Here is a 23,820-nt window from a genome sequence, read left to right as displayed (position 1 = left end):
ATCTTTTGCCGTAGCTGCATCACTAAGAAAAATGCTCAGACGCCTGTGGTTTGGTTCAGTGGTTTATTTTCTCTAGCACACAGCAATACAGTAACAGCTACAGTGACCATATATACACACACACACACCAAAAACGTACTTTAAATTTAAAAAAAACAACCAGACAAAGAAAAACAACCCACATTCTATTAAAACAACTGTTTTCTGTTTGTGGAAAATAGAACAACCCAGTTTTTCCATAGAGATTTTAACTGCACGTGTGTCTCAGTTCAGGCAGCAGGAGAGCCTCTGTGATTCTATTTCAGCCTTTGAATTCACAGCCTGGGCTGTGTTTTATATAAACATAAAGGAGTTGCATTCCCACAGCACACATGGGATCACATTTAGGGACAAAGAATGAGAGAAACCGTACCAGCACCTGATCCCCACAGGCCAGGCAGGGGAGAACTTGAGAACTTCCACACCTTTGCTCTGAACTCCTGCTGCCCAAAATTGAAACCACTTCTGTACAAACACAGGCCAAAACCATTAGAATATGTTACAGAAATAAACCAAACCAAAACGGATTCCAGCATTTTTGCCTATTCTGTTTACCTGCACCTAGCACAGGCACTAAAGGCAGCTGTAACAGCATAAAAATTACGGGCTGTACCATTACTAAGCTACAGATGGATGCACAAAGCAGACACATTTATTATCCAGAGTAGCCAGGCACATTAAAAACTGCTGCAGAAAAATATGCACATAAAAATAAAGGGCTGCTTAGAGACACTGCCCCACCAGTTTGCCAAGCCTTGAGTATTTCCAACATGAGTACATTGCAACAGATGCAGATTCTACTTTGTAAGGCTGACAACGATAAACAACAAAACAAACCAGCTCAAAACAAACAGAACAACCAACATTTTGTCATCCTGCTGATAAATAACTACAGCAAGTTTTAGTCTGTAGCCTTCTCAGTTATCAGTTCGGACAGCTGCCTGTCATGGACATTTCTCCATCAATGATCAAAGAGCACTGAATGGATGCAATGTTTGTGTACAGGATAGAGACATTTCTGCTCTAAAGGCAATTCTCTTTTTTTACTCCTAAATTAGCAATGGGTTTTGATATGTGGATATTTTAATAATCAAAAGCCAGCCAAGAACCCACTGGAAAACTGAAATTTGTAGATTTATTTCCATTATTTAGTCATTAATCTTAAAATCTCCTGAACAACAGCAGGCTACCTGCCCACTTCCTGTGTCATATCCAGAAAAGAGAAATCCAGCTGAACCGGCAGCTAGTATGGCTGTAGGCTAACAGAAACCAGCAGTGAAAAATTCAAAGCAAACTGAGCTCATCCATGTCTGAAATCCCCCAGAACTACGGAGATGCCAGATTTCTGTAGCAACCAGGATTGCAGTGCAGAAGGTGGAAGCCCCACAGGCTGAAGTGCACAGTATTTACGGAGTTTTCCCACACCACAGGTGAACACCATGCCCAAGCCCTAAAAAGCCTGCTAGGACACAGGGGTGCATTAGAAGAGCTGAAGGAAGTACACCTTTCTCAACCCTGGCTTCAAAGGAGGCACAGAACAGGGTTTCATCACTGTGAGCAGAAAAGTAAGTATCAATCTTGCTAACCTGAGGAAAGGCTGAAGGAAGAGAAGCTAAGTCCACTGGGTGCAAAAACTCACGTGGCGCCCATTGCCCACCTCCTAAAAACCCCTCAAATCTCTCAATTAATTGAAAACATCTATTTCTGAGGTGATGGAATGGTTCCTGGCTTCCACTGTATGACAGACCAACAAACTGTTTTAGTGTGTCATACATGGTTTTATCAAACATTTATCTTGTTGTTCAAGCTTTTTATTCAGCTGATGATTTGAGGCAGTGGATCAGAAATAGGTGCTAACTGTTTTATTTCTGGGGTTTTTTAAGCTAGCTAGTAAGATAGCATAATTCTGTTATTTATTCATCATTAAAGAACTTTGACGCGTTCACCTTCCCTGCAAATGCAGATTTATTTTGCTATTGTTTTTTTCAACCTTCTTCCTTCAGTGACATTCAGGGTGGTTAAACATATTAAGACTGTAGGCTTAAACTACAGTCACTTATTATCTTTAACACCTTGCTTCTCTAGATATGCTACCAAAGAAATTTTCTTATTTTGGATTTCTCAGCTTTAGTTCTTGCAAAAAAACATAGCACAGGTTTGTGTGCAATCACACTGAACTAGAGGTAGGCAGCTCTCCCACTCAGCTCATTTTCCTAAAGTAAATCAACACTTTACTTCAGGAAGCTTTTGTAGGAAATGACTGTTTATCTCAGCCTGTAGCACTCCTCCCCCTTGAAATCAAACAGGCTTTAATACACCTTTGTCACTTCAGGCAGCCTAAATGGGATACAGCACTGCTTTTAAACTCTTTTTGATGGGATTCACATATCTTAAAGCTTTGGCAATTTAAAAGCTGGACTTTTGTTGCCGAATTGAGAAACCAGTGAAGAGCAACTCATATCAGAATGGATGAAACAAGTCAAACATTTGATGTAAACACTTAGGATATGGTTTTACATCAATTTGTTTGCAGTAGAAACCAACTGGAATATGACATAGGAATCCACAAGCTACTGAGAGAACCAGCACCACCACAAAAGATGGAATGGACTTATCTGCCTTTCTGTATAAACCAGGTGGATGCAGAAGAGATGAGTTTTTACCAATAAATACATGCTAACCATTACATGTCTTGTCCTTGTTTTACTTTGCTCACTGTGCTTTGTATCCACTGATTTTAACTGTGCTAAAATAAAAACCACTGTTGTTTTACTTCTGTAAACCAGCAAAACCAATGAAGTAAAAAACATCACGTATAATTACATACAGTAAATAAATTCAGTAAAAAAAAACAACCTACCCCCCAAACAATACAAATAATATAGGTTTGGCCATGTTTTACTAAGTACCACTTTCCAAGTACCATAAGCAATGCTAAATCCCAAGTAAAAAAAATACAATTAAAAACAAACAAACAAAACTCAAACAAACCCCAAACTTTACAGTATTCCTTTCTATCAGGCAAGAAGGGAGGGAAGTACACAACAACAAAGCACACCAACAAAAATATCTAGTCTATATCAAATGTACCTTTCCAATAAGGAAATTCGTAGAAAAAACCTCTACCACTTATAATTTAACACCAAGGTGTCTTCCTGGCAACCAGGATTACAAGTTTATGCTGAATACAATCTTATGTTCAAATACTGAGATAAGCAGCATTATCCCAAATCCCAGGAGAATGCCAGCATTCTGTAACAGGAAGTATCCCCACCGGCTACATCCATGGTCACTGGCATCGTTGTGGAGCATTTCAGGTACCTAAACAAACAAGGAGGTGTTAAATACCTTCAAAAGAAACAGCTGCTTCAAATCATTAATTCTTAAGCTGTGTTACACAAAATTCAAACAGGTCCAGGCACTTACCATATCCACAAGAGCCACATACATGAACAAGCCAGCAGTAAGTGCAAATATCCACATTGAAACGTTGTCTGCATAATGACCAATGAGGATCCCAGTGGCCATCCCAAGGTAGGCCAGCATAGCTGACAGAGCGTTGTAAAGCACAGCTTGCTTGACAGTCATACCAGCTTTTAGGAGGACAGCAAAATCTCCTATAACAGGGAAAAAAAGCCAAGACAAAGTTTTCATTCTTGGGTAGGTACTGAAGTGTTGTCTTATTTACTAAGCTACTTTTATGCTGTTGTTTGCCTTATTTTTTTTCCTTCATAAAGTCAGAAATCACTGAGGGACAGAAATTCAAAGGGTTCACATGAACAACAACACAGCAGCAAATACTTTAAGTTTATAATTTTAAAGTCTTTGCATTTGGGAAAGAAGCAGCTTCTTGCTGAACCACAGAACATCCTGACTTGGAAAGGACCCAGAAGGATCATCAAGTCTAACTCCTGGTCCTGCACAGGACAGCCCCAAGATCACACCATGTGCCAGAGAACACTGTCCAAACACTCCTGGAACACTCAGCCTTGGTGCTGCGACCACTTCCCTGGGGAGCCTGTTCCAATGCCCAAACAACCTCTGGGTGAAAAACATTTTCCCAATATCCAACCCATACCTTTCCTGACACAGCTTCAGGCCATTCCCTTGGATTCTGTCACAGGACAGAAGAGATCAGTGCCTGCCCCTTGTCTTCCCCTCATGAGAAAGCTGTAGAGCGCTATGAGGTCTCCCCTCAGTCTCCTCCAGGCTGAACAGACCAAGTGACCTCAGCTGCTCCTCAAGGCCCTTCCCCATCTTTGTACCCCTCCTTTGGATGGTCTTGAATAGCTTCACATCCTCAAGCAGTTTGAATTTAAACCACCACTGTAAAATGCTGTAGTACCGGATATGCCTGAGTGTTCCTACAGTAGAATATTCCCACTCAATTGCGTATTCAATTTATCATCCTGTAACTGCTCTTTGTACTTGTAATCTGTTTTATAAATTTAACATTTCTTTATTAATTTCTGTACATGATCCTTAACATCTTATTTTTACTTGATAGAATGATAAACCACTATCCAGAAACAGATTTTCTGTAATTCAGAAAATATTTTTTCTAAACCAGAGTAATATAAGCTTATTATTTGAAAATAAAATGGATTCTTCATAAGTTATCTCCAGTTAAAGTAAACAAAAGCGATTTTCAAAGCTGATTTGAGTAATTTGTTACAACAGCTATCCTACAAGCTATTGCAATTAAAATGAACCAGTATATTAAAAAACATTGCTTAGCATTAACAACAATGATACAATTTTATTCCCAGATAACCTGAACCACTCCCATTTGTTTCAATTTTCCTGTGCCACTTCATGTCCTCTGGTAAAGAAGGTATTTCCTATCAAGTTTTCTGTTCTGATTAAAGAAGTATGATTTAAATTTTAAAAGATTTTTGTAATTTCTAAAACCAACAGAACAGTTGAATCTAAAATTATAAGGGTCACAAGATGAATTTACTTCCTATATCTGAACTAACAGCATTTAGTATGTGTAATTAATACAAGTTCCATGATTAGTATGAACGAGACTCAATTCCTCCCAACCCATAAAGTTAGGTATATTTTCTCCATAATAACATATTTCTGTATAACATTATTGTATAAATATATCAAACTGTTTATATAGAGAGAGTTTAAAGTTTATGCATACTGGTTTACAAGCTCCATTGAACGAAACTGAATGTTCTCCCCTCTGGGGAATAAAACCTTCAAAAAAGTGAAAGCAAACTCTTCTTTCTTCATTCTATACACCAAGTGTGACTGTGACCATGACATCTGAGAAATAAACACCAGTTGCACACCCAAAATGATTTGACAACTGGAAAGATCAGCTTTGTCTCAAGTTCAACTAAGCACATCCATCCTGTCCTCACCAGCTGCCCTTCAAAAGGGCCAAATACTCAACTCATATTGTAAGACATGACAATAATCTCTCATGGGACTGCACATGAATTTAAATCACTTGAGCTTGAAAGACAAACTGTTTCCAGAAAGATTTCCAAGTAGTTTCAAGTTTAATTTAGAGCTACAGCAGTTCTTTGCAAGACTAATGAAAAAGCAGCAAATGTTATGCAGAAAGTACTTTGACTAATCATGACCTTCTTTTTAGCAGCACAAGCAGGAGAATAAAATTAAGGAGAGATGTGAGAAAATTCTGTCATGCATTCTCCTGCAATTCACAGCTTATGTTATATACAAGGAGAATAAAAACTACAACTAAAGTAGACAGAAAATGCTGTAATTGCAAGAGACAATTTTAACCAGAGTAGCTGAAACATTTAGATTTTTAAACTACTAATTCAATTTAGAAATTATTAAACAGTCTTTAAGTAAATCAGAGTATCCTTGAACAGAGAACCTGATACAGATAAAGCTGTCTGATCAAATTTCTGTTCTCCCACATGCACCTGTAAGGACATACACACACAGCATATGGATATGCTGGGGTCTTACCTAGTTCATGAGGTAATTCATGGCAAAATACAGCCACAGAAGTGCTTAAACCACTAGATAACCCTTCAGTAAAGGCTGCTCCTATGAAGAGATGGGAAAAAAAAAGCAAACAAAACATTACTACATATTCAGACATCAAGTTGCACATGCTTGTGTCATATTAGCACATATATTTCACTCAAATTTTAACTTGTGGAAGCATTTAAAGTTTAACTGAACAGTTGTTTATGATCCTTAAGTCACAAAATTCTTCTTCAGAATCTTGCTGTTAAAGTAAACCACATTTCACTACCTTATTTCTGAACTAAGCCAAATGTACCTTTCACCATAATCCTTCCCCAAAAATGCAATAAATGGAAATACTGTCCAAAAATTCTTTTTTATTTAAGATACAAAGGGAACAAAGCAGCTCAAGAGTCAGACACCTTAGGAAAGGAAAGTCAAGACAACAATAAGAGAGGCTACAAAATCACAGTGATGGATTGATTTCTAAGTAGCTTGCTTTACGGTAAATACCACAGCAGGTTGCTTTTAAGTGGAGAAAAAAAGCCCAAGAACCACAAAAACCCCTTAAACTAGTCCAACAGTCCTCATCTTTCTTGTCTTCTCTGCTCCTCCTGTTGCTTGCCATTTTTCTCATTTGGCAGCAGCTCAGGAGGACGCAGCACACTGCAGAGCTGCAGCACAGCTCACACACGGCATGTCAGGTCCCCAGCTGCATGAAGAGCCTCTCCAAGGGTGCAGAGCCACATCCAGCTTCCTCTTCAGCTGCTGCCAGGAGCCTGCCAGCACACAAGATGCTGCCAACAAGCAGTCAAAGAGGCACAAAGCCATGTCACAGCGGCTGGCACACAAGGGACTCAGGAGAACTGCTCCCAGAGGAAGCACTACAATGGCAATGACTCCACTGGAGACAATCCTTTTTTTCACTTACATGCTGACCTAACTCTTGAGGGACACACAGCTATCCAGGTCTTCAAGTGCAAGAAGTGACTGATGCTCCTCCCTGAAGTGATGATGACAGCAGCACCATTTGTCTGGGATGTGTGCTTGGCATCCAGGCAAGAGGATGCAGGATGTGGTGAGGAGGCACCTTTGTGGTGACAAACGGGACGGAGAGAGTCTTCAGAAGAGGTTCTACAGAGGCAAAAGGCCAAGCCCATCAGACTACAGAGGGAAGCAAGACCAAAGTAGCACTGGAACAGGAAACATGAACTCTGAGATGAGTAACATTTGAAAACAGTGAGGTCTGGCAACAGGAAGACTCTTCTGTCCCCACTGCAGCTTACTGGCCCGAAGAACATGGTCATGACCCTGGCAGCAGTGAGAGGGTGAGTGAGTCCTGCCTTGCCCAGCAGTTCAGTACATCAGATTAGAAGCACAAAATGAAAGGAAAGATTTTTTTTTTTAGTGATAGGAGATTCCCTCCCATGCAGGACAAAGACAGACCTGCTGACCTGTTGCCAAGGGAAGGCCATGGGTTGCCCAGAGCCTGCCTGAAGGATGCTGTGGAGACACCACCAAAGCTTGTCTAGCCTGCCATGGCTAGACATGCCAGCTTTCTAGAGAGACAGACTACAATTCACTTTGGGGGTTTTTTTGGCTACCTCCATGAAGGGGTTCCTTGACCACAGAGAGCTCTAGTACAAAAGTATGAGTAAATTGTGGCTCCATGTGTCTATTCAGTTTCTTGGTCAACCAGAGTAACACTAGGAATAAGGTTACAAATCATCTAACCAAGGAAAGGTGGTAGATAAGGCTACCTATGAACACAGAATATCACCATTCACACACAGAGTCTTCAGCTGTGGAGGTCACAGTACTGGACACACAAACCAGGATGTTCCTTAAGTGTCTTGGTCATGGTTTCCCTACTATAGAGGACACAAGAGCCAGCCAGGTTTAGCATTATCAATTGACCTGCTGCTCAAAAACAAGGAAAAACTGATGGCAAATACAGCAAAAAATGACATCTTGTGAGCATGAGGTAACCGAGTTCAGGACACAGGAGGAGGCTGGAAGAGGAAGAAGCAAAATTAAGACTCTAGGCTTTAGTGAAGCAGATTCTGACTTATTTAAGGAATTGCAGTGTAGGGAATGAGTCAAAAGAGATAATGTGGCCAGAAGAGGTGGCCAGTTTGCAGAGCACAGAAATACACAAACAAACAAGCCTGTTTGTGCAGGAACACTTGCAAAAGATGTGCCCAGCTAAGCAGTGTGTTATTAAGATTTAAATTATAGTTTGAATCTTAATAACAGTAAGTAATTAAGAGTCAAAAAGGAAGCGCCCAAGAAATAGGAACAAAGACTGGGAACTTAGCAAAGAAGCCAAAAGCAGTGGAACAAAAGGGAGGAAGACCAAAGCCCAGCTTGAACTAAAACTAACAAGACTCCAAAGATAACAAGAAACAGTTCTACAAGAATGTTAGCTGAGAAACAGAGTTCATGAAAAATTCGCATCTGTTGATAGATGAGGAAGGGAATAAACAGCAGACATAACAAGAGGCAAAGCACCAGCACAGCTTTCACCTCAGTCTTTGTCAACAAAGCCAGATCCCAGCTCCATTCCAGAAAGAAAGAGACAGCAAACCACAGAAGCAACGGTTCAGAGAAATGCAGAAAAACCAGGAAATGCTCAGGTGCATCCCAGGATGGGACTCACCTGAGGGTACTGACAGAGTTACTAGTGTGACTAAAAAACTGCTGTTGATCATGTGTGGAAAACCATGGCTATAGAAGGCCCCACTGGAGCTCTGGGAAAAGGATAACATTATTCCCATCTTTAAGAAAGGACTCAGGAGTGGTCAGTGTCATCTCAGTTCCTGAAAAGATCATGTGGAATATCCTCTTTAAATTCCTCTCCAAAAGCTGCATCCAGCTTGAGGAAATAATTGATCATACAGATGGTGAATATAACAGAACTTCAGCAGGATTTCTGACACTATCTCCTATAGCAGTCTTTTCTGGGCAAAGAGGAAGTATGGGCTTGCACAATGACTGGACTGCTAGGCCAACAGGGCCTGAAGGCTGGTAAGAAATAGAGCTTACCAGGACAAAAACTGCAACCATTTTCTTCAGTATCTTCACTAATGATCTGGATAAAACAGATGGCACCAACAGAAAATTTAAGGGAAAGCAGGGAGAAAGTAAGGGCTGAGGTGACACACCAAGCACTAGAGCTTTAGACAAGACCATAGCAGACTTAATTCTTATGAAGTTCAAAGAGAAAAAGTAAGAAGTAATTAAAGTACAAGCTTAAATAACAAGAATATCTCTTTTTATTTATTCACTGCTAAAAAGAAGTCCTGAAATGTTAACAAATTGAAGATGAAATTAATATATCTGGCATTATCCCCTCTCAAGATGCTGATTTATCTTAAAATATACTTTTAAGACATGACTTCTCTCAAAAGCTGAAGGAAAAAAATATCTATGCAAGACTAGTATAAAAATAGTGTTCTGCATTTTACTTATTTAGTTGTAATTACACCTAAAAGTTCAAATCACAGATGATCCTTTTGCACAAATGAGTCAGATGCAACAGTTCCACGCCTTAATAAAAAAATAAGCACTTTTAAATCTTGTTCCTACATAATTAGCACAACAGATTTGAGGCAAAAAGTAACGAATGGAACTTATGAATAACAAATCACATGAAGTGAATGAACTTAAATGAAGGGTTATGCTGGCTAAAGTTATCTTTACAGAAGTGTTCACGTCTTCTTTAAAATACAGATTAACTACTACACAAGTAGCATTGGCATTTTCACAACACCATCAAATTGATGGTTTCCCATAATACTTTTAAGCACACACAGAACTGAAAGAAACCCATATTTCCATTAGCCTGAACAAGCTACACAGCAGGACTTCTGAAAGCTATTGCTCTCACTTGTTCAATAAGCCTTTATTAACCTTTCTCATACTTTTCCCTTCATAACTATAAAGTCATAGCTCCTTCCCAAATCTCCCTAATGCCAAGAGGTAATTGATTCTGTGTCATTTGTATGCAAATCTTCCTTCTACCACATTTTTCACTACTGATCCGCTCAAAAATTTACATTTCATGCTTCAACTTTCATCAAAAATGAGATTAAATCAGAAAGTCTCTTTTCACATTACACTTTGAATTGACTGAATCTGAACAACTGCAAATATTGCTGTGAGAAAATAGTTATTATTGGGTTTCCTCTTCAAACAAGAATTATTTTTTTTCCTACAATAAAATGTACAGAAAGACTGATGCTGCTGAACTGCCTCCAGTATGCTAAACAGCCTGGAAATGAATCCAATACCTGTAAAGATTAGTCCTAAATACAATAGTCAAGATCAGGAAAGATTAGCATAAGTACTGAAGATTATTGATTTGACTTCACTTTCTGTGACTTACTTTAACCTTTTAAATTCAATATACCTGTAATCTAGTTCTCCTTCTAAGAAAAACATGACAGAGTTCCCAAACCTGACCTCCCAGACAGAAGTCCAAAACAAAATACTCACTCTACTGTTTTTGTGATAAAGTACTTTCACTGAAGCATTATCAAGAAAGACTGAGCAACCACACGCATTAAGGGGAAAAAAGGGGCATGAACTCAGCAGAAACAAAATGTTTTTTTACAAGTAAAATAACTGTTTATACCTGTTCCATTTTTTAAAAAATGGACTATTATGCTCAACTTTAGGAACAAGGTTTTGAGTATAGTATGATCACTGTTTCAGAAAATAAAATTTTCAGGCTAAAACAGATTGAAACCAGGGCCTCATCTCCCTATCCATCCGTGCTTTGGAGGAATCCGGATGTGTAACCAGGGCCCAGTACAGAGAGGCAGGCAGATATGCCAAGTATAGAACCTGACCCTGCTGCAACACAAGAGCAGATCAAAGAGAAAAATAAATAAATCAGGCAATGGTACCAGTGGCCTGACAGATGTGAAAAAAACACAGTTACTATGTTGAAAGATACAAGCTTGTCCTAAAAACAACTAAAATTTTTAAAAATTGCTGAGCACTTGCAGGCACAAACCCAATCTTAAATATTTTTTATAAGCCTAGCTTTAGTTTTGAAACATGTTAGCTTTAACTCTCCAAAAGCAGGAAATGAAGTCCAGTTTATAGATTTTCTAAAGAAACAGAGCTGCAAACACATAATTTCTGTTTCACATATCACTTACCTCCATTTTGTTAAGCTAGAGATTTTTCTTACTTATTAAGATGATGCTCTGAGAAAAAAGTTTAGACTTTAAAGATCCTCTGTTAATTAGCTACATCCCTAAGAGAGGTAAGAGACAAGTAGAAGACTTCACTGCCTTCACAGCATGCGAGTTAGCACTTACCAATTGCCAGTCCATCACTAAAATTGTGCAGCCCATCTCCCATGATCACCATCCAGGCCAGCGTTGCGATCCCCGCGTCCTTCAGCTCCTCGCGCGAGTAGCGCTGGCTGTGGCTGTGGGGATGGTGGTTCTGGTGGTGGTGGTGGTGCAGAATGTGATGGTAGTCATGGTGGTGGTGGCTTAGGTGATCTGTCTGTCCCAGAGTATCGTGCAAGTGAGAATGGCATTTGTTTCTGCAGCCCCTGGACACGTATTCGCTGTCAACCTCCTCTTGATGAGAATGAGCTATCATCACTTCTTCCTCCTCTTGTACCGCTGGCTGCTGAGAAATGAAGTTTGATGGATCTTGAGAGTCCGTCCCTAGATAGCCCTCAGGCCCTGTTACAAAAACCCAGAGTACAATGTTACACATTTTTAAAATCACCTAAGAAGCAAAGATACAATAAACAGTTTGGCTATGTGAAGCAGCAAAGAAGCTTAGAAGTTGAGACTGATAATCCAATTTCCTGAACCACGAGATTTTTTGGAAACGTTTCTACAACTTATTCAGATTTTAGAGATAATTCCCAATAGGTGAAATAAGGAAAACTTTTAGTTTCTGTCCCCTACTACTGAAGCAGCTCTCACATTACGGACACAAATGCTTCCTAAAAGGCAAAAAATCTTTTCATCTAAGACTTACTGCAATTTAAACAACAGCAAAAGGCTCCAAGTCCCAGTCTCACAGCATGAAGACTGTTAGTTCAATTACTTCAGAAAAATCAAGTATCTGAGAAGCATGTGCCATTTACTAATCTCAGGGCTGAAGAAAAAGGATGCAGAAGAAGATTATGTTATACATAATTTTGGAAACTCCTGTATTTCAAAAACAAATACAGGCACTTGAGTTTAACACCTGGAAAATAAACACTAAAAAATAAAGTTATCAATATAGACCATGAAATACCCTCATATAAACATTGCTGACACACCACAGTTGGTTCTTTTAACTAACTGCTGAAACTTGATAAATTTTTCCTCTGCAATTAAATGAATAAATATTTTTTTTCTACATCACAGACAAGTATTTTATTACTTATAAAATTACTCTGAAAAACAGAACATCTCTTTTATCAACAACAGCTAACAAGTAACTAGTCTGGTGTGTTTTGGTTTAAAGCATGATCTTGGGGATAACATGGTCATTTGCACTCTGAATGTTGAGCTTCAAGTAGTGTCTCCAATTTTGTAATATTACATTTATAAATAAATAAACTAACAAAACCCAGAAATCTAAATAATGAGTGATGCATATAATATCTAGCAGTCTAAAGAGAAGTGTAGAAAGTGTAGCTGTATTGCAGCTTTCACAGAATGACTTCAGCTTCTGCTGCTAAAATTAAAAGGCCTTAAGTTCTTAAACTGCGAATTCACTACTTGTAACCCACTGATCCTTTTCAAAGGAAAGCAGCAAATAGACCTAGTGCTCCACATATCAGCAGACAGACAGGTTTTGCTTTGAAAATAATTCAAATAGGCAGTGTTCCAACCTACAGTAAGAAGCAGATCTACGAGCTGCCATCACTCAGGTGTTTTTTAAACAGTGCTGCCACAAAGCAACAACTGTGTGATATTAATGAGACTTACGATCATCCGTATCCAGCTTTTCTTCATTTGCTGAAAACTTCTTACTTTCTCCATCATCTTCATTTTTTTTCTTATTCCAAAAGAAAATACTGCAGTTACAAATATTTTACTTATTTTTCAGGATATACACAAGCAACATTATATTCACAACATTTATGCAGCCTGCACAGAAAGAGGACAACATGGACGCCATATAAAGATTAGAAACCTATTAAAGTAGGATGACAAAGGTTCTTCAGGCTCCATAGAAGGGGACAAAACACAAAACAAAACAAAGAAGATCATAAACAAACAAACCAGTCCACACACACAAATGCCCTACATTTCTCACAAGAAATAAGCAGAAGGTTTTCATCTCATCTGAGAAGTGACATGCATTCAATGGTGACTAATTTATTCTGCTCATTCTTTTCTATGATAATGTCAATATAATGTTTTTTTATAATATACGGAAGGAAAGCCAAGTAAAATCTCTCCTCCTTGCCAACTAAAGTCTGTATCACAATTTGTGATCAGTGACTCAATATCTTGGAGGGCATAATTAGTGTAACAGGAAATCCATTCCATTCCTTGTGGCTGGGAGGAGACAAAATTCTTGCTCTGCTTAAAACTCTTCATGTTCTTTCCTGTCAAACAAATTTGACTAGAGATAGGGAAACCTCACAGTTAGTTTAGCTTCAGTATAAACCACACCAACTCAAGCTCCCATGATCAAAGAGCTTACATGGCATCTTCCCTGCAACTACTGCCTTAATGACCAATTTAATGAGAAAACTAAACTGAGATTATCAGTCTTTGAGGTAGCCTAGCAATTAGCTATTTTTAAACTAAGTAATTAGTATTTACTAACTTTCCTCAAGCAAGGCTTAGGATTGGCTGGAACCAGATGACCTTTAAGATACTTGGAAGAAGTCAAACCACTCCATGATTCTAATCTGTCACTAACTTCTGCTTAATTTTTCATATTGAGTCAATTTTGATATAATTCTTTATTGCTGGCTACACAGATCTTTAAAGAACTATTATGAGTAATTGGCAAGTTACCAACACTAATGACCTGGCAAAATTCAGTTATATACCTTACACATAAAAAACAGCATAACAATCCGAGAGCTGCATTTTGCATTTTTGGGGGAGAGAAGGGACAGCACCAAGGGGCTTGACAGACTGCTTCCTCATGGAATGCTATTCCATAAAGTCACTTTCTAGAGTATACTTGGATTCTTATTTATGTAAGAACTTACTGCCAACCCTTACCTGTCTGTACAAGTGCTCTCCTCAATAGCAGTACAAAAACTGTACAAACTTATTGCATCCAGGATTAGAATTAAAATATTAATAAAACCAGTTCAGATAGTTATAAATGTCTCAAGATGTCAGAAAGAAGTCAGTAATGAAGTGAGTTCTTAAATCACCCTGTTAAAATTGAAGATGCAATTGGACATTTTCTTATTAAACAATTCACTGCAATGTCAAACCCTGTACTATATTGTCTGGTTATGGAGATAGCAAAGAGCCCTTACTAAAGGTTTAGAAGTGTATGTGTCCCTAATAAAAATGACATTCTAATACTAACCTAGTCAGCCATTGCTATTAAATCAAAAGATATATGATATTCATGGGAGGTTTTTTAATAAGTGTTTTCAGAAATGAGCATGTAATACAATAGAGTTTCAGAGTAATAGTCTCCTTACCTTTTTCTTCTTGTCTTTAAATTGTTTTATTAAAGTGATCAAATGCTCCACTAGAAACATGAAGTACAAGCCTCCAAGTGCTGTAAGTCCTTTCCATGTAGAATCCAGGTAAGCATTCTCCTCTGTACTTTGAAAAACAAGATGTTTGTACATAGAGCCTTTTTGGTCAAGCAGAGGCTTTTCGTGGTGATGGTGATGGTTTCCATGAGACTAAGGGGAGAACAAAAAGGGGAAAGTCATTATATTCAAAAGAAATGTAATGTAAGAAACATAAAGGGTATTCTTCACATAATTTTCCTCATGTCTGGAGTCCAGACTTGACAATTTTCACAGGGCAAATGCTCCGCTTAGAGACTCAATTACAAAGGAATCTGCTGATTGGAAATTTGTTGATAGGAAGAAACATTGCAAGGACTGAGCACAGCCTACACACTGAAGCTGCATGGACACTGCTTAATCCAAGGTATACAGCTGCTCCCACACAAACTCCTGACACCATCAAGGAATCCACATTTTAAGCAATGGTCGTAGCCAGCACACCAGTTAGCCTCCCATCTAAGAAATCTCATAGATGTTTTCTACAAGGAAGTTGGCTGTAATTTCTTTCTTTAAAGAAAGTCTGAGACTTTCCCTGTCCCTACTGGATACAGGTATGATCAGAAATAAAAAACCTTTTTGCACATCTCATTCACATGTGATTTGACTTACATAACCTTACACAGCAAGTGCAAAGTTAACTGAAAGGAAAGAAAACCACCTGGTAGATTACAGGCAGGACTGAGAAACCACAGAATCTGCAGTCACTTTTATCCATTTTATTTGAAAGCTGAAACAAGCTACTTTTGCAGGGGGAGAACGTCTGTTTAAGAACCTCAAGAAAGGCAGAAATTTAGCAATCATATTCCCATTTCATTGTCCCTATTACATAACAGCAATTTCAAAACCTATCAAGTAGTATTTTCCCAAGGACTTCAGAAATGATGGATTCTGGTTAAAAAAAAGAAAAATCACAGTGGGTAAGCCATCAACATAAGTGGCTCTTAACAAAAAAATAGTTGATTAGTCATTTCACATTTAAAGTGTTCAGAGAGCCATTTTCACTACCTCTGAAGTCTATTAAACTGGGGGGGGGGGGGGGGGAAGGGGCAGCACTGCAATAAACCACTAAGAAAATTTATGCAAAATTCTTGCATTCAAAGAACAATAAAGGGACATGGCAGTATATATGAGTAAGAACAGGAAATAGAGAGTGGGATAATGCCATGAAGCTCTTGAACTTTTAAAGACTGTGAAATGAACAATACATCTGTTCCAAATGGAAAACCTTTCTATCAAAAAACCTGCATAACAAGGTTGAGAAATGACTCATCAAATGGGTACAAACTAATAGGATACTAATACATAGAGCTGTCAAGTTCTCTGCTTGGAGATAATGAATGAAACAGTAATTAATACTTACATGTGGAAGGAGGTGTAAGAAGGCATCTCCACTCAGGGTCCCCACAGCCAGTGCCACAAGAAAACTCAGAAGAAATTTGAAAAACACTCGATTCATCAGTGGCACCAATATAACACCCAGCAAGGAAAGAAAGCTGATGACAGAGATGGATATAAAGCCACCAATCCAAGCTGGCAAAAAAAAAAAAAGGCAACAACAATAAGTAACAGCCGATTACATGACTTTGTTTGCTTAATGTTTCTGTTATCAAACACACCTGATCATTCAATTAATCAGATGTTAACAAAAGGTATGCCACAAAGATTTCTCTCTAATCTTAGTGAAGTACCAGAAGAAAACAACACTTCTTACAACTATGAAATAGGTTTCTTGGATTTTATAACCAACATAAACATTTATCCATTAAGCTCTGATGTTACAAAAAAACAACCCAGCCTACCTATTTGCAGAGAAAAACTTTTTGGAGGAGTTTCAGCTTTTTCACTAGTAGCATGGACTATGCAGTACTTGCCATCAATCTGGTTAATAAGAGCTGGGCAGAGATAACTAAATTCTGTAGCAGTCAACAATACTTGAGTGCCTATTCCATGAGACTGCATCAGTTTGGATGCATTGGAGCACTGTGGAAACAGACAAGTTAAAGATTAACTAGAAGCAAAACACCACAATACATCTTAAAAGGACTGCACATCCCACATTAATTGAAATGCAGTGGCACCACATGAAAGCAGCTCTATCAACACAACTCAAAAACTGGTAACAAACCCATTTAGTAAAAAATATACTTCCACCCCAACCCTGCCCCAGAAAGCTGGTTTGGGAGCCTGGGTAGATGACATGTAATTATTACTCATCCTCAGCACAAATGGGTCAGATGCTTTGATGTACAAACAGAAAAAGCCTAACACTTTTCAGTCAGTTTTAAATGCCACATAAGGAAGCATTAACAAGGTCAAATACCCTTTTGTAGCAGTGACTGCTGTGGAACGTCTTGTGCAGAGCATGTTGTACATAAACTCCCTCGAGTAAATAGCTCCCCACTGTACAACCCACACACAGTCTCAGTGGGTTTAAAGAACAGCAGAACTTCTGCTTCCACAGTGCAGAACACAGCAACAACTTGTGAATTCAGCACCCACCATCACATGCCGCACAACACCCACTCACGGTTACCTGGCATGGCTGCAAACATTAAGATCCTACTTGCTTTTTAAAGCCTTTAATGGAAAAGGATCTGACTGTTTAAGAAAAATGTCTACAACACAACTATACTCTTTATCAGTGCCAATTTTATACTATTTTAAAGTAACATGTGACACTTTGCCACAATCTTTTTCAGGGATGTTTACATACAGTTCTTAGATGGAGAGGGAAGGTGTTAGAGGAGGACAGTTCTACACTATCACAATGTGAGACAGCTTTGATAAGAATCACAGTACCTTAACTTGATTTTTTTACTTTCCCTCCATTAATAGGAAAACAAGACAGATTCCTGACCTAAGGCAGAACTGCAAGTTTAAAACTGTAGATGTTTTTCAGGTTTAGTATCAATTTATTTAATATTTAGTAACAGTTAAATATATAAATAATAAATGCATTAAACCAAGTGTATGTTTATACTTAATTTTCCTCTGAGCTTGTGAACATAACACCATATTCCCTCAAAATGTTCAGTTCCAAGGAAAGTTGTTTGCATGTGTTTGGCTATGGGTAACATTACACCACAAAACTTGGCACCCAGGTAAACAATAAGCACCTGAAAAATAAACCATGACAACATTCCTGGTGGATCTGGATTCCTGAGAGTACAACAGAACCAGCCTCACCTCCTGAGTGTTCTGTTTTTTCAGCTTGGAATAGAGGTAGCTCCCTCTCTCCAGCTCCTTGGGAGAAGCACGAGACTCGTTTGCCTTTGTGGCACCCGGCCAGGTGCCATTGCGGCCCCCTGTGACATTAAGGGCACCGGGGCCAGCCGCACCCACACGAACAACAGGCTTGGCTTCCCCGGGCTGCGCATCCTGGAGCTCGGCGTGGCCGCCCGCGGCAGCGATGACGGACACCGGGACCTCATGGAGCGCGTTCTTGCTGCGCACAAAGTTCTGCTGCCGCTCCACGCCCTCGGCCTTGTGCGGCTCCTTCCCGTGGCTGCCCCTGTGGTCTTTGCTAGCATCAGACTCGTGGCTTGGACAAGCAGTCTTCTCAGAGCCTTTACTCAATGAAACGTGATTATGATGAGAGTGATGGTCATGGTCATGGTTGTGATGGTCATGATTGTGGTCATGATCGTGACTGTGGTCATGATCGTGACTGTGGTCATGGCTTATTTTAATCCTTTTCATTTTATCTATACCTATGTTCTGTAGCAGTTTTCTAAACCCATCAATTGACAGAGAGTTGTTTTCTCCATAACGATTAAAAAGTTCTTGAAGGTGCAACTTCTGTATCAGTCCTGCCAAGTCAGTATTAACACCCACTGTCTTTTCTGGAAAAGCTCTCTCTGATGTGTGCACAACAGTAGCCGTCTCCACTCCATGGTGATAACTTTCACACAGCAGTATGGAAAACGATACAAGGAAAATAACTGATACAGTACTCTCCATTGCAGTTCCTTTTCAGCACAGAAAATCTGGAAAAAGAGGAAAATTTAAATAGCTTGCACAAAACCAATAACGTTATCCTCTGTAACACACAATCATAATTTGCTTAAACAAAAAAAACCACCACAACAAACAAAACCAAACCCTGCTCAAAGTACCAATGCAGCAAGAGACATTTAAATTTCTTACACATTCAGCACTTCTCCCAGATGCGTTGCCTCGGGCACAGAAGAAGCTGAATATCACAGTGAGGTCACTGGCCATGAACACCTCCCCAGGTGCCAGCTTGCCTTTGTTCAGCTCCGCCTGAGTCACTGCTGACATGAGAACCCTCAAGGGTGCACCAACTAAGTTCTACGTTAGGGTTTTCCCGTGCTTAAAAAAAGCCCTGCAGTTTCTGACTGAGCAATGAATAAGTCATATAAATTATACATCCCTGCTTAAAAATCGAAATTCCCAACCCTTCATCACTGGATTTCCCGGAGGTTTTGGCAAACCAGCTGGGCAAGTGTTTCCAGCACTCCACAAAAATTTGGCTTTTTATGCTGTCACGTTCTGCCTTTGCTTTAACATTAGTGTGGCACGGCTCCTTTCACTAGGCAGGCTTTCACTTGTTCCATTGCTGTGGACCAGAGGCTCACAAGTGTGAGCGTTTGTGTTTCATTCCACAAATACTCCAGCCGGGCTGCGAATTAACTGCTATGGAGACTGAGTGCAGGGCAGTGCTGCCTCAGCCCTTTTCAGGGCAATGAGGAGAACCTCCGTTTTCAAAAGTATTAGTCAGTCTGGAAAACCCCATTGCCGCCGCCACAAAGAGACCAGGGGATCTCGTCATTGCCTATAAGTATCTGAAGGAGGAGTGCCACAAGGATGGATCCCGGCTCTTCCCGGCGGTGCCCAGCAATGGGACAAGAGGCAACGCGCAGAAACTGATGCACAGGGAGCGGCCTCGGAATATGTGGAAGAACTGTACTGCGCGGGTGACCGAGCACTGGAACAGACTGTCCAGAGTGGGTGAGGAGTCTCCCTCACGGGAGAAATGGAACACACGAGTTCAAGAACCGTCTGGGCACAATCCTGTGCCACGTGCTCTGGGATGACCCTCCCGGAGCAGCGCGGCCGGACCAGACATTCCACCGTGGTCCCCCCCAACCTGTCCCACGCCGCGGTCTGTGACCCGCAGCAGCCGCTCAGCGCCCGCGGCCCCCGCGGCCACCCCGCACCGGCGGAGCCGGTCCCGGCCGCCCGCGCTGCCCTGAGCGCGGCGGCTGCCGCGGGGCCCGGGCCCGGCACACACCGCCCCACGAGAGGCTGCCGCAGCAGGAGGGGGAGGAAAAGCAGCCCGAGGTTACCTCTGCCGCCGCCGCCGGGCCGGGCTCAGCCGCACCACCGCCGCTGCCCGCCCGCGCCGGCCGCGCCGCGCCCCTTCCCTTCGCTTCCCTTCCTTTTCCGGGTACGGCGGCTCCAACGGGGCGGGGCCGTCTCACGTGGGGCCCGAGCGCGGCCGCGGCCTCGACGGAGCCGCCCCCGGAGCCTGCCAAGGGGGTCCCCGGCTCCTGTTCGCCGCCACTGCCCGGGACAGAGCCTGCAGCAAGGAGGAGGTGGTCGGGAGAAAGGCTAGATCCCGGGAGGTTCCCTCTTTGAGAAGTCACTGACGTATGGATTTAGGGTTTGGCGAGAGGTGTGAATAATCCCCAAAGAGTTGAAAGGATGAGAGTCAGAGAAGTCTTTTCCTCACAGAAAACGCGAGTCATTTAGGGCTGGCAGCGTTGGTTTGGATGATGGCGCTGGGTGTGGTAGCGTTCCCTGGGGGCTTGGAAAGGGTTTCGTGCAAGGATTCCCGGTGTTACAAAGAGTGCGTGTGTGGGCAGGCCAGGGCCGGGATCGGGCTGGCCGGCTGTGAGCCAAGGGTGCGGTGAATGGCGAGGGATGTCGGCTTTCCACGGCATCCACAGGGCCTTTGCGGTGAGCGCTGTTTGCTCCAACCTGTCATTATAGTTAATGATCTGGCAGAAGGATCACTCTGTGCACCTGTGGACAAAGACAGTAAGAAAGGACTGAGATCACCATGGAGAAAGGCTTGAAACTTAGGAAAACATGATGTTCTCTTCTGAAAAAACATACAGTATCTTTAAATACTACTTTGCTGGACTGCTTAACTGCTCGTGAGCCCTTCATCACCCTGAGTCCCAGGCACAGGCTCTCTTACACTTCCCGAATCTTTCTCCAACATTTCCAGAGTTTTTCTCTCTTATCACCACATGATTAATATTGCTGGTAAAGTGGGTGCAGTTCTGCTTACCCATGCCCACTGCCTCTGAATTTGGCCTCTCTTGTGTGATCAGTTGCCAAGGTTTTTCATCTTGCTAGAGTGTGAAGGCAGCACTGAATCCTGCCCTGGTATCTGGCTTTACTGATGACTTCTGAATGTTATGACAGTGACTTAAACTTAACATCCAAACCATTCTCAGCCGTTTTTCTCCTGCTGCCTGCACTCCTGACAGTGCCACCTTGCTCACCAGTCAGGAGGTGACAGATGTCTCTTCTTTATGTCTGATACCTCCCACTCGCTGACTGAATTAAACCTCTTTGTTCATGAGTTCAGCTGACTGAAGGACAGAAGGGAAGTATGCGTTGTGAACAACTTCAGAAATAGAGAGCAGCACGTCATAAGGTTATGGATTTGTTCCATACACTCACTTTTGAAGTATTGAAAAAAATTCTGTGTCATTCAACCCTACTCTTTTTTTTTTCCCCCGAAGGAAGAGAGGGAGGCTATAAATGCAGGAGTGAATAGGGTTTGTGTGTTTAGATTTTTTTTGTTTAATGCTAATTCATTTTGCATGAATACTATTTACCAGATGCCTTTCTGTTATTTCAGTTAGACAACATTTATGCCTAAGATGCTAATGTTAGGCATTTTGTTGTGGATTGTTTTCTTTTTTTAATCTTTTGAAATTACAGCTGCTACATGATGCAGCCTCATTTTCTATCCTCTTGAATGCATGGACTGCCTCGGTTTTATTGTGTCAAATCTGGAGTTCCCCCTCACATCTTGTCAAGGTCATTTACAAACCTAAGTTTGTTGGCTTAGGCCACACAGAACAGATCTTCAGTGCTCTTTACCCTTTTTATTTAATTTTAGTAGTTAACATCCATCAACTAGGCAAAAAAAGAGAATCCATTACAGTAATAACAATTCACCTAAAACACTTATTTGCAGTAAAACTTGAGGTCAGGCCTATTTTACCTGAACTGATCCCAGTATGTTTATCTTATGGTAAAATTAAAGTACTTTAATAATTTTTTCCCATTCTATTATTTAGTGTTTTAGTCTGAATACATATCCAGCCATGGGCTCTGGAGTAGTTACAGTGATTACATAAAACAAAGGTCTTGGTGACCCTTGTGGATGGCTTAATGCATGTAAAAAAAATCTCTCAGCCCTGTGGACAAATGGGAAGCATTAATTAGAGAGTTGGTGGAGAGCAAACCAGGCAGCAGTTTGATTGCTGTCTTAGTCCATCATAGAACTGCATCTTAACATAGCCTGTAGCTCCAGGCCCCTGTTACAATAAGGGTATGTTTGGAATTGAAATTATCATCTTCACTGGGATTTTTGGGGGGTTGTTTGTTTGTTTTCAGGAGGGAAAATGGATGAGGAAGAAGAGGATGGAAGTGGAAAAGCTTGTGAAATAATACCAAATGTTTAACTGATATGATTGGTGTTGCCCAAAAATGCCTTGATTGCTGTGCTGAGTGTGTGCCAGTGCAAATGCCTCAAGACTTACCAGTTGGGAACCATTAAGGAGCTGGTGCAGTTCCAGTCTCTTAGCAAGGCTCTATCACAGCTGTCTTGTGTGAACTCAACATTATGCACTTAATGGAGGTGATGATGGGGAAGTGGGCCTGAGGATGATGCTGGGAACCACCCTTAAGTGGCCCTTCTAAGCTTCTACCCCCAAAAGAGATTTGGAAAGTTTTTTATTTCCTTGCCTTTTAAGTTTTTATGGAGAAAAGCTATGTGATTAGAGATATGAAATGTTTTATAAAATAAATGAGAGCTCTGAAAGTTAAAAAATTCGGTTTTAGTTTAAACTGCAAAGTTTTTAGCATAACATTTCTGGACAGCTGAAACCTCACACAAAACTCCCATATCTTTCTTTAAAATCTCCAGTAATCCTTCTGTTCTATTAACAGCACTTCACAATTGTAAAGAAATCCCTGAATCAGGAATTCCTTGTTAGTGCTCTAATAGGTTCCTCTTTTCAGTACTGTGCTGAACAACAAGTTGGCAATTACATATTTGATGTTATTGTATTCTGAGTCCTAAAAGTACATTTTAATGTAGCAATATCCTTTGTTTGTTTGCATGTGCGTTCTGTGGTGGTTTTCGAAATCCTTAGAATTCTGTTTGGAAAAAACAAAATTAGTATTGCTGGTCTTGTCTCTCAAATGGCTACTGATTTTCTGCAACCTGTAAGCTGAGCTTTGGAGGAGAGTTTTGGTTTCTTTTGGTTTTGTTTTGGTTTTTTTAATTGGCATAAATACATAACTGTAATTTCTTAAGTAAAAAAAACCATATATGAATATATGGCAGTACAGAATTCTTTATGTAAGAATCTCCATGACCTTCCTCTGTGCTCCTGCCTTTCTGTAGTGGCTCATTCTCATGTCAACAAATTCTTTTCTGAAGACCTCTCTGAAACAGAGAGGTTTTAGCTGAAGAAATAATTATCTGGAAGCTTCACAGCAAGAGCATTTTATGCTGTGCTTAGCTGCACAGATGTCTGGGGAGGCACTGACTGCCAGGGTGGGGCTCTGACCTGTATCGTACATTTTCTTTCAAAGCATGGCTATAGACATGACCTGCTTGCAAATAATTTCTGAAGAATAAGCCCTGAAATGATGGAAATAGTAAAGAATAGAAATAAAATATTAAAGTTAGGCTATTTCCCCCTGCAGAGGATCTTTTGCCTTTCGCCTGATCTGTCAGTTATTGAAGTCTGTGGAAAAACTCCCTAGGGATTTGAACATATGATCACAGGTACTTACAAACCAAAAACCTTGCAGTTTGGGTCAGCTGCAATTTTTGTGTTCAGTAATTTTGATTATAT

The 23,820-nt window shown here is 40.5% G+C and overlaps 1 protein-coding gene across 1 annotated transcript; it reads right to left on the bottom strand.

Moving 5' to 3' along the window:
• Nucleotides 1-55: 55 nt before the first annotated feature.
• Nucleotides 56-20,076, bottom strand: SLC39A6 (solute carrier family 39 member 6). Its single transcript, XM_054285023.1, has 10 exons — nucleotides 20,056-20,076; nucleotides 17,933-18,732; nucleotides 16,546-16,726; nucleotides 16,107-16,276; nucleotides 14,648-14,857; nucleotides 12,954-13,023; nucleotides 11,328-11,705; nucleotides 5,995-6,075; nucleotides 3,466-3,656; nucleotides 56-3,360 (listed from the first exon to the last, which is right to left on the bottom strand). Exons 2-10 carry the CDS (start codon nucleotides 18,704-18,706, stop codon nucleotides 3,208-3,210), a joined length of 2,208 nt encoding a protein of 735 aa, XP_054140998.1. The 5' UTR covers nucleotides 18,707-18,732; nucleotides 20,056-20,076; the 3' UTR covers nucleotides 56-3,207.
• Nucleotides 20,077-23,820: the final 3,744 nt, after the last annotated feature.

This window comes from Melozone crissalis, unplaced genomic scaffold, assembly GCF_028551555.1.
Source record: "Melozone crissalis strain CALT ecotype California unplaced genomic scaffold, PUWL_Pcris_2 ptg000042l_1, whole genome shotgun sequence".
NCBI classification, from domain to species: domain Eukaryota; kingdom Metazoa; phylum Chordata; class Aves; order Passeriformes; family Passerellidae; genus Melozone; species Melozone crissalis.
Note: the sequence above shows the minus strand (reverse complement) of the source record. Positions and strands in the feature narration are given on the sequence as shown.